The sequence below is a fragment of the Castanea sativa genome, chromosome 7 (assembly GCF_040712315.1).
Source record: "Castanea sativa cultivar Marrone di Chiusa Pesio chromosome 7, ASM4071231v1".
Lineage (NCBI taxonomy): Eukaryota > Viridiplantae > Streptophyta > Magnoliopsida > Fagales > Fagaceae > Castanea > Castanea sativa.
In genome coordinates this window covers 30,399,563-30,410,896 of record NC_134019.1, presented here as the reverse complement: position 1 = coordinate 30,410,896, position 11,334 = coordinate 30,399,563, and the positions used below count along the sequence as shown (strand labels likewise).

At 36.0% G+C, this 11,334-nt stretch overlaps 1 protein-coding gene across 1 annotated transcript; it reads left to right on the top strand.

Annotated features, from left to right (window-relative positions):
* The first annotated feature begins 5,338 nt into the window (after nt 1–5,338).
* On the top strand, nt 5,339–10,156 carry LOC142642656 (uncharacterized). Its single transcript, XM_075817052.1, has 4 exons — nt 5,339–6,370; nt 6,470–6,541; nt 7,760–7,807; nt 9,733–10,156. The coding sequence occupies exons 2-4, from the start codon at nt 6,494–6,496 to the stop codon at nt 9,961–9,963; spliced, it is 327 nt and encodes a 108-aa protein (XP_075673167.1). The 5' UTR covers nt 5,339–6,370; nt 6,470–6,493; the 3' UTR covers nt 9,964–10,156.
* The last annotated feature ends 1,178 nt before the right edge of the window (nt 10,157–11,334 follow it).

The window sequence follows — 11,334 nt, the reverse complement described above, 5'->3', positions numbered from 1 at the left end:
GCAGCTAATATCTTTCTCAAGTTGGTGATCAAGTCGCATACTAAGATCCGCGCATCTATTGGTTAGTCACGTACTGGGAGCCATGCATTAAAATGAGAGATTGTCACTACAAAACAAGTCCAAATGGGTATTGGGGTAAGGGTTCAACTGTAGGTTGGTATAAGGTACTGGGATTCCTTTACTTGTAACCGCTTGTTGTGATAATAGTAAATTCTAGGGAGTGGTGACCTTAAAATCACCTAGTGGTGTTTTTACTTCGGAGGTTTTCCCCATTCGTAAACAAATCACCATGTCAACTTTATTTTCCGCTGCATTATATTTTAGTTGGTGATTTATTTGTGCTACCACGTACATTGCATGTTAATTTGATTAATTAATAAATTTGGGTAATTAAACAATTAATTCATCACAAGGGGTCAATACATATTTGGCCTATCAAGTGGTATCAGAGCAGACACACTCTAATTAGGTTTTAATCTTTGTTATGTGATCCATTGACCCCTGTTGTAATGGATAGAAGACAGTCTCTTATAATACCTCCTCTATTTGACAATACTAACTATGCATATTGGAAAGTACACATAAGAGCTTTCTTGTAATCTCTAGATGAGAAAGTGTGGCAAGCTATGAAGATGGGCTGGACCAAGTCAAAGGAAACGCTAGCCAACTGGGATGAAGCTAAGATCAAGGCCAACAGCAGGGCATTGAATGTTTTATTTAGTGCGGTCACAAATGAGGATTTCAAGAAGATATCCTCCACTAGAATTACAACGGAAGCATGGACCATCCTCCAGAAAACCTATGAGGGAACCAAAACTATCAAGGATTTGAAGTTACAGAGGTTCACTACAAGTTTTAAAGAGATCAAGATGGAGGAGGATGAGTCATTTGATGAGTTCTATGCCAAGCTCATGGACATAGTGAACTCAGGCTTTAATCTTGGGGAAACCATTTCCAAGCCCAAGATTGTTAGAAATGTGCTCAGATCTCTACCTGAGAGATTTCATGCGAAGATCACCATTATTGAGGAATCAAAGGACATTGACAAAATTCCTTTAACAGAGCTAGTTGGTAATATGCAAACCTATGAGTTGGGTTTGACAAGGATAGGGAAATCTGGTAAGGGAAAGAGCATGGCACTGAAGACCAAGAATAGTAACACGAATGAGTCTTTCGATGATGAAGATTTTAAAATGAAGTCCTACATCACCAGGCAATTCATGAAGTTCATGAAGGATGCCAATGCAAAGGGCTTCAACAAGGACCGTAGACACTCAAGTTCTTCTCAATTTAAGAGTCAAGACAAAGGGAAGAAGGATGCTAGAGATGGCGGTCAGTACATTGTTCTCTCAGAACCCAAGTATTTCAAGTGTCAAGGTTTCAATCACATGAAAAAAAAAGTGCCCTACTTATCTCAAGTCCATTGGAAAAAAGCAAGGCACTTGCTGCAACTTTGAGCGACACTGAACTTGAGGATGATTCCGAAAATGAAGATGACAGAATCCTAAATGCCTTCACCACCATTATCAATCCTACCGAGGGGATTGTAGAAGATTTGGATGAAGAAGAAAACTTAGTGGAGTCAAAGTTTGAGAAAACGGATGAACAAGATGACATCCACACTGCCTATGCAAAGTTATACAAGGTCTCGAAAAAGCATGAAAAGTTGTATAGGTTGGCCACCAAGAGCTCAATGATGTGGAGCTTGACCAAGAAGAAATCTCCACAAAGTTAGATGAAGCTAATCAAACTATAGGAGTACTGAGGTTTGAAAATAATTTCTTGGCTAAGAAGACCAAGAAGCTTGAACCAAAGCTGTTTCAAGTCAGAGCTCAGTTGGAGAGGACTTCAAGTGCAAAGCTTGATGAGATGCTCAGACTTTAGAGATCTACTTTTGATCAAACCAGTTTAGGGTATGATTTCTCCTCTCCTAATATTGCTTCTTCTAGTACTACTGTTTTTATTTCTCCTACTAATAATGTTGATTCTGAGAACAATAGTGTGAAAAATGCGATTGCTAGTGAGAACATAGATAAGGGTAAATCTATCTTAGGAGCACTGCCTAAACTTGTTAAGAAAGAAACCAAAAACCCAAGGGCTAAGAAGAGTAATGCTCAAAAGTCTAAAAAGAAGAAGCATCATCTTTGTCATCACTGTAGAGTAGCTGGACATACTCGACTTAATTGCTACAAGTGGCAAGCCACTCAACAGAGCAACAGTTTGGTCTCATCAGGAAACCTGAGTCAGTTTCCATCCTCTCTTGCTCCTCTTGGAGATCTCCTCAAGGCCCTTATGTTCCTTTAGAACTTGAACTATTGCAATTCTTCCCTCTCACTACTGGTTCAAGGATTCACCAAAAGTAAAGGTTCTTCCAAGGTGTAGGAGAAAAAAGACTCCAAGTGATTTAGTTACTTTTTCTCTCTCCCCCCCCCCTTCTTATTTTTGTTTTTGCATTACTTGTGCGTTTTGCTTTCTTATTTTGAGTCAGTCTAGTTTTTATGCATTACTTTGCTTAACATGTTTTTGTTTATTTGTTTCTAATTTTGTTTTTCCTCCATAAAAAAATAAAAAAAGAAATACAAAAACAGTGTGTCTTTGTGCACATTGGTACATATGTACCTTGAATGGCCAATGAAACAAAGTTTTCTAAACTTTGTGTCTCTTGTAACTTAGATGAGCATCTCTATGCACAACTAAGTAAATGAGCTTTGTGGCTCTTGTTTGCGATGAGTAAGATTAAGTTATCTCTTATACTTAACACTCGTATCACTCTTTTTGACGGGAATGACTAAAAAATCCTAAGAGAAAGGCATAAATAACCATCTCACCACTGTTGCCCGCTAATCATAGAATGACATCAGTATGCTTTAGCATAACAAAAGTGCAATGTCAAAAAGCTTAACATAAGTGGGTATTTCTTTCCACTCTTATATGTCTATGCATGATATGCTTAATAAAAGAAAATATGCAAAGAAAAATTTAAACAAAAAGAATCAAAATGCTTTAAAATATGATTGCAAATGTGTATTATAGGAGATGTGGGAGTTATAGGATGTACCTCGAATGTAATAGTCCCTATCAAGCAGTTACGTGTGTGAGTTAAATTGATTTACTCATATCTCAAATCGTCATAACATATAGACACTTATGCAATCTTGCGATATTTTTCACACACAACATGCAATATTCTTTAGTACTTTTGATACATGTGCACATATAATGTGATTTGACCATTACAAGGAATACATTTGTTAATGTATGCTCACTAAACTGTCTTAACTTGTTTTTGAAATATAAAATTGGTTAGACTTGTTTTGTGTGTGTGTGTGTTTTGAATCTATGTGCTTAACATTTTCCTTGTTAAGAGATGATTTTGAGAGTTTAAAATGTTGTTTGGATCCTTGGTTAAGTAGCATGCTTGATTGCATTCATATCTGTATTTTTCTCTTCTTGAAAAATTGTTTTTCAGCAATCTCAACAGCTGCTCGACAGCTAGACTATCTATCGAGCTCTTTAGTTTCTTTTTATCGCAATCTCGATAGCTTAGCTCCTCGATCCATCGAAAAAGCTTCTGTCTCCTTGATAGATGCTCGATAGCTTCTCGATCTATCAAGATCCTTGTGATGTGGACACCTCTCAACAGATCCTCGATAGCTCTTCAATAGCTGATTCACGCGTTTTAAATCTTGACACCTCTCGATCTGTCGAGATTTATGTTTTTCTATATATATAGTCAACGCGAAAATTCTCTCATTTTCTCCGATCTCTCTCGATAGATTCTCTCTTCTCTTACTCCAAAACTCCTCAAACTCAACCTTTTCACATTCCTCACTTGATCTTCGGCCTAAATCAAGTGTTCTTCATTTGGTATGGTCTTTTTGTCTCTCTTGTATCATGCATTTCATTCTTTTTTACCTAAGTTTTGGGTTTTTGAAAAGTTTTTGGGGTTTTTCAAAATTGATGAGATTTTTGCAAAAATTTTTGGTTAGGTTTTGCTAAAATGAGTTTGAAAACAGCATGCATTGCATTACATCTACATTATAACAATGTTTCATGCATTTTAGATGTGTGTTTACTTTGTTGCAATGATGTGTGCTAGTAGGTTTGGATTGGATTGAGCCCATGATGTTTTGAAGTTTGCATGTCACATATTCATGCATTTTCATGTATACATACCTTCTTTTATCTTTATATTGATATTGTTGGTGCTTTTCTGCGTCTCTCTCTCTCTCTCTCTCTCTCTCTCTCTCTCTCTCTCTCTCTCTCTCGTGTTAGTCTACTCTATGGCACCCAAATGCAAATCCACTCCGTCCCAAAACCCTCTTCGTTCTGGGCATCCTCTTCTTCTAATCCTACTCCTTCTCACATTTGGTTTGTGATGATAAATCCCAAAAGGACTTTTCGAAGAACTTCTCTAGATGAGGCATTCATTCAACACGCCAAGTCATCCTATCAGATTTTTTCAATACTGACCTTCCCACTATCATCTACAGTTGAGGTTGGGAGTCAATGTGTGACATCCCAGTCACGTGCCCTTCCGTGATCATTCAAGAGTTCTACTCCAACATGCACGGATTTGACACTTTTGTATCTCATTTTGTCACTCCCGTTATAGGTACGATGGTGCTAGCTCGCCCAGTGATGATAAGATGTCTACTTGATATACTTACCATTTGTCATTCGTGACAAAAAGGGAGATATAGTTTTGGATATGAGAGTAGTTATACTCATAAGGGGAGAGTTAGTATAGGAGATTTTTGTTAGAGGGAGTGTCTACATTTTGAGGGATGTAGTGAGGACTTATGTATCTTTTTTCCTTTCTTTCCATTTTAGATACATTGCTTATGTATCTTTGGTCTTGTGATTGCTTTGTGATAGCAAACCTTGTACTCTTTGATGATACATATATGATGAGGTTGTTATTACAGTTGTTTCACCTATCTTTACATGTGTTGTTTTTTTTTCTCTCTTTATGCACATGCTTCTTATATATTGTAAGCAATATTTTATTTTTGTCTCACACTAAGATGTCTTGATGAGTTTTGTTTAAAGTGTTCAGAAATGCAGGTTATCAAAGTCTTCATTGCCATGAACTCTCTTTTTGCAAAGTTTTTCAAGAGTTTATGTTAGGATAGATTTTATTGTATTCAACAAGTGAGTATGAGTTGAGTGATTTATGACTTCTCTCATATGTTCATTTATTTGATGTGGTTTTGTCACAGATTGGCAAATGGGGAGATTGTTAGGACATATGTGAACATGTTAGGAACATATGTCAATATTTTATGTAATTGGCTAATCCTTTGACAAAACGCACTTTACTTATAATTGGGTAGATCTAGAATGTGTTTAATGCTTCAAGAAATAAGGTTTCAAGTTCATGTGTTAAAATCATGCAAGTCTGTCCAAGAAACAAGTGAAGAAGTGTTGCTCATTAAAACTCGACAACTAGTATCTATCGACGCTTAAAAAGTTGTTTCAGCTCGAAACTCGACAGCTGCTCGGTAGATAGAGTATCTATCGAGAATTATAAAAATCAGATTTTCAATTCTGATTTCATTCCAATCCGTAAGTATGTGTTTGAGTTTTCCTTTCTTACAATCCTAAACATATAGAAGGATTATTTTAAGGGCTGTCACAGAGAGCACAATTGCACAAGCGTAAAGCAAAGTATTGTTCATGAAAATTGTGACCAGAAACCTAGTTTGTTGTAGTTCATTTTGAAGAAGCTGCTGTATTTGTACACCATAAGGTTTTGTGACCAAGCAACTTCGTAATCTTTATCATGTTGATTAACTAAAGAACTTTGCAACCAACATCTTTCTCAAGTTGGTGATCAAGTTGTGTATTGAGATCCGTGCATCTATTAGTTAGTCACGTTCTGGGAGTCGTGCATTAAAAGGAGAGACTGTCACTATAGAACAAGTCCAATTGAGTATTAGGGTAAATGTTTAACTGTAGGTTGGTATAAGGTTCTGGGATTCCTTTACTTGTAATCACTTGTTGTGATAATAGTGAATTCTTGAGAGTGGTGACCTTAAAATCACCCGATGGGGTTTTTTCCTTGGAGGTTTCCCTCATTCGTAAACAAATCACTGCATCAACTTTATTTTTCGCTGCATTATATTTTAGTTAGTGATTTTTTTGTGCTGCCATGTACATTGCATGCTAATTTGATTAATTAATAAACTTTGGTAATTAATCAATTAATTCATCACAAGGGGTCAATATATTTTTAGCCTATCATTCAACCCCCTACGAAGAGGTTGTGCAGATTGAGCAGATATCAGGTGAGGACATTGAGCTAGTGGAGAGTTTGCGGAGATCGCGACGCTCTCCTCGCACGCTTCCAATTGCGAGACCAGCGATGGTATGTAATTCGTCTACACTTCTCATTTTCTTGAACTAATTATACTATGCATTTGATTGAATATGTTCATTTAATATGCTGTTGTGCCTGATGAAACAGGTAAGATGAGACCTGTGAGAGCATATGGGCGGAAACGAAAAGGTCATTGAGCAATCAGAGAGGGCATGCTTTGTAAGTACTGTGGGTAGTATTGTTTATTGACCCTAAAAAAAAAAGGAAAAAGAAATTTGTCTGTGCACTTGTATGTTATTTCATTCATACGTTACACACACACCCCTACCTGTAAGTGTTTGCATGAGCTTATATTTGTTGAGTGAATGCTTGTACTTACTAAATGTTGATACATTGACCAAAAGGAGGACTTGTATCCTTCTAATGGTGCATAGACCAGTTTATGTTGGGGTTGAAGTGTTTTAACACTGGTTCATTGACATAGGACAGCAACACACGGTTGAATTGCAAGATTTAGGTCGCTGGAATTTACCTGATAGCAGGTTTGTTGTATTTAGGATGACTGAGATTAGGGTTTTCATTGATGAAGAGGTATTGGAAAATATAAGGAAATATGGGATTTCTAATGGTGAGAAGGAATAGTAGGATTTGGGGATGAAACAAAGGGGGAGAAACTAGGATTTGAGTTTATTTAGTGCTGTGAACAGTTATCCGAGAACATTATTTTAGCCTTTTGTGTATTTTGGGGTTAGTTGATGGATGGTTAATGTTTTAGACTTCTGTATTTTAGGGTTGCATCACACAAATATCTCCACTTCCATAGTGGATTGTTGGAAATTCAATGTGGATTGTTTTAAACTTTTGTATTTTCAGAATTGTTCCTCTATCATCCCTTGACAATTTTGCTTTAATTTCCTCTGAGCTGATTCAGAATTTCAGAGTGATAAACTATTTGTTTGAACCCTCCTCAACGTAGAAAAAAAGTTCTTTAAGTGCTGTAATAATCTTTAACAACAGCTTTATGGTATTACCACATAATAAACTTGGAGTTATCAAAAAGGAGATGGTACGGTTCCATACTTAATAAACTTGGAGTTATAAAAAAGCAGATGGTACAGGACTCCATAACAATCAAACATAAGAAAGTATTTGCAAGTGACCCAAGCAGTAACTGTGATATTATGGCTTGAGTAAATACTTAGACAATGCACGTCTTTTCATATCAAGTTATACAAATGAGCCGATTCCTTCGAAGGTTTCTCTAATTAATGCACAAAGACGATTTTGCAACTGCACCATATTTTCCTTTATTATATTATTATTATTCTGAACCCTATTTTTCTATGAAATTTTAATACGTCTTGGTTTTTTTAGTATGTTCATTATTTGCATGTTATTTTCTGATCTTCTAAGACCAGTTTATTCTTATATTTCCAGTCTGCAGTAAGGGAATTAAAAGCGCAACTCAAGCCGCCATCAATGCAGGTAATATAATGATTTTGTGGGTTTCTTTCTTGGTGGTATACAATAATTATGGAATCGAAGGAATGGAAGCACTGTAATTGTTAGTTCATTATCATTTTGTGTTTTCAGTTTATGATTTCTCTGGGATCTCGTCTTTGTTTTTTATAGGGTAGGAATTGAATATTATCTTCTTCTTCTTCTGTGAGCCATATATTTACTTGCTTTGATACCCTCAGCTCGAAGTCTTCTCCTTGTATAAGTGTGAAGTACCCACTCCCCAAAAGCTCTCTACCTCAAAGTAATATATATGTTGTGATACATCTACTTCATTACTGAACCTTTTTTCATGTTGATCAATTTATCAAACCTCTACAGCAGACCTGATGTATTACCCTGTTTCCCTGCTGTTTGTCCTTCCTCTTCTTAGTGTCCTTGAAGCATTTTCCTACATTTTTTCCCAATTCTTCTTGAGAACCAAAGAAGGCTTTGGAATGATTGTACATGGTTCAGTTTTATCTTCTTCTTTCTTCTTTTTTTTTTCTTTATTATTTTTTTTATTATGAATTTGGGAAGTGACACATGCACCCAATGAATTTGAACCCATGACCTCCTCCCATGCATTCTTGTGAGAGGAGGAAGTGCCATTTGAGCTAGGGTTTAAGAGTTTGAAATTTGGATATTTTTTGGGACATCCAGCTTAGTAAGGTTCCATAGATGACGTAACCGAGCTTAATGACTGAAAGGATAGATTTTTACTGATTTTTTACCAATGAATTGACCTCTCCCTATTGTTTGTTTTTTTGAATGGATACGGGTTTGCAGCCAGCTCTTATGTCTCTATTGCTGCTGTTTTCTTTTAATCTTTGAGTACTCCTCATGAGAGACATTTACATGATACAGTTATCCATTCCTCTTCCACCAGTGGGGGAAGATTATAGTGATGCTCATATTGGCATTGAAAGCAGTCTTGCCATCCATGCTTTTCAGATTTGAAAACTGGTGGCCATATTTGAGGTTTGTGGGATGGTACTTGGTGGGCAAACTGAGAGCTGGATTCTTTGTTTATTGAGGCTTAGACAATGTTTCTCTGAAGTATATAACCTGTTCTAAGTGCATCTTTGAAAGTTAATGGGATTGGTTAGGCATCAGTGTGGAAATTCTGAGCTACTTATACCTAGAAAGTTGTGTTTTCTTAGGCTTGCACACAAGCAATTTTTGTTGCCTTGTCTTTTTGCATATGTTGTCTTATGAAAATATACAAGATGTGTTTTTTTTTTTTTTTTTTTTGTGGTAACAATACATCGCTGAATGTCATCCGCATTCTTGATCTTGAATGGCTTATTGCCACTATTTCCAAAAATATTAGTCATCCTGATTCCTCTATTTGGTTACCTTACTGCTGTGACAGTATTGTTTCTGATGACATCAATATAATTCCATGTTTAAGGATTGTTGGCTCAGTACAGTGTATGTGTGTTTAGTTTTTTCTTCTCTTCACAGAATGAGTAGCTTTATAGTAAAGATTATGTGCTTGACTACTGGTTTAGCCTGTTCCCCTGTTAAGCTATTGGATTCCATGCATGCATATTGTCGTGTGAAAGTGCTGTTCACATACTATATTAGCAGGCCTGTTCATTGGAATGCATTTTTTTGAAATGTGATGCTTGAAGCTAATCTGTTTTGATGATTTTGATTTTGATTCTGAATTTTGATTATTATTTATTTATTTATTAAAATTATTATTATTATTAAGTAATAGATTTTCTTTCTTTACCAAAGATATTTGATTTTTTGGGATATGGTTATTTTGATGTTGATGAGTTTTCAATTTTGATAGACGTTGCATAGTGTTTTACTACTACATATATGGTGATTCTATATTGGAATTGTGGTTTCCTCCTATGGTTAATTAATTTTAATAGGCACATAAATTTTTGATACTGCAGGCTGTTTATGAGCACCATCCGCGGCCCAAGCAACTGATTGTGGAGAATGATTTGCCTCGGAAGCTTCAGAATTTGATAGAGGAACGTAGAGATGGGCAAAGCTCTGGGGGCCAAGTTTTGGTGAAACAAATGGCTACTTCGTTGCTAAAACACTGCATTGCATATAAATACCGTTTTGTAAATATAGGTCCTTCAAATATTTGCCCCCAATATTCTTTTCATTTTTGCTAAATTATAAATAAGAGACGTAAAAATTTTTTTTTTTTTTTTCTTAAAAAAGGTATATGAGCGTGGAGTTGTGGCATTTTATTTGTGAGGCCAAAAAAGTTTATATTGTGATCTATTGTGGCGGAGTAGTTGCCTTAACAGAAGACAATGAAGCGGATTTTTTATCGTGCTTAGTAGAGATTTTTCATTTTAACCACCTTTAACTTTTAACCTTTACAAATACTTGAAAAGTGAACATTGTGGCAATTAATTGGGGTAATTACACTCTCTCTTGAGGTTTTGGAAAATGACATTCCACATTTTATGTTTTTCCTAATCAAGGTTAAACTTTGGTAAAAAGGATTTTATAGAAATTTAGAATATTTTGGATAAAAACAATGAGTGTTATTTTCTTCAAACATCAAGGAAGATGAGGGTTTTATCTATCTAGATTTGGTAAGGAATGTCATTCTTCCAAGCCTATAGGGAAGGTTTCAATGTTCAAAACTTATATTTGAACTTAGGAAGCTGTCAAAATTAGAACCTCTCTCCCGGAATAGAAGCTGCAATGAAAGTAATACTCAAGACTGTTTAGAATATCCTTTTGCCATTTGTATCAGAAGTCAGAACACCATTTAAATTCACAAGTGCTTTAAAACCGAATTAATTAATATATTAACCAAGAATGAGAATAATAAAACCATAATGAGAAAGTAACATTACTCAAATAGGTGCTCTCAACGCAAATCTATCTTTTTGTATTATGTAACTACACAGTAATGCACTTAAGTGGACCAAATAGATCGAATACGACCAAAGCTGACTGAATAGGATAAAATGGACTGAATAGAATCTACTGAACCGAATAGGACCAAAGTGGACCGAATAAGACCAAAGTAGACAGAATGGACTGAATAAGACAAAAGTAGTGCTTCTAAAAAATAATAAGGTTAACTATAACGTGTGATAAACGGAACAATTAGAAGGTTTGTACAAGATGCATCGCAAAATAGTAAGACATGCTCCCAAGATAGCCACCCGCTAGTCAAACAGCTGGAAAACGATGGTACTTCTAGTTAAACCACACGCACGAAACTATTTACTTGGCATATATACATATCTTATTGAATACGACAACAAGAAGTCATACTTTTGCATTCATTTACCCGCACGCTATCTCATCGATTCATCGACTTCATCATCCCCCACAACATGGGCCACCACTTCATTCAACATGTTCGCACTCAAGGTTGCAATCCTCCTTGCGTGGTCACGCTCCTCAATATGGCAACTTCCAAATGATACCTCAACAAGGTGTTCCTAATGTCTCCACTACCATAGTTGGTTCCTTCGCTTGGAGTCGTGCTCAGTGGACTTTCAGTCGACATGTTCAGA

Coding starts and splice junctions, on each gene's coding strand:
- LOC142642656 (XM_075817052.1), top strand. CDS start 6,494: ATGGGCGGAAACGAAAAGGTCATTGAGCAATCAGAGAGGGCATGCTTT. Junction 6,542..7,759: donor AATCAGAGAGGGCATGCTTT/GTAAGTACTGTG, acceptor TTATATTTCCAG/TCTGCAGTAAGGGAATTAAA. Junction 7,808..9,732: donor TCAAGCCGCCATCAATGCAG/GTAATATAATGA, acceptor TTGATACTGCAG/GCTGTTTATGAGCACCATCC.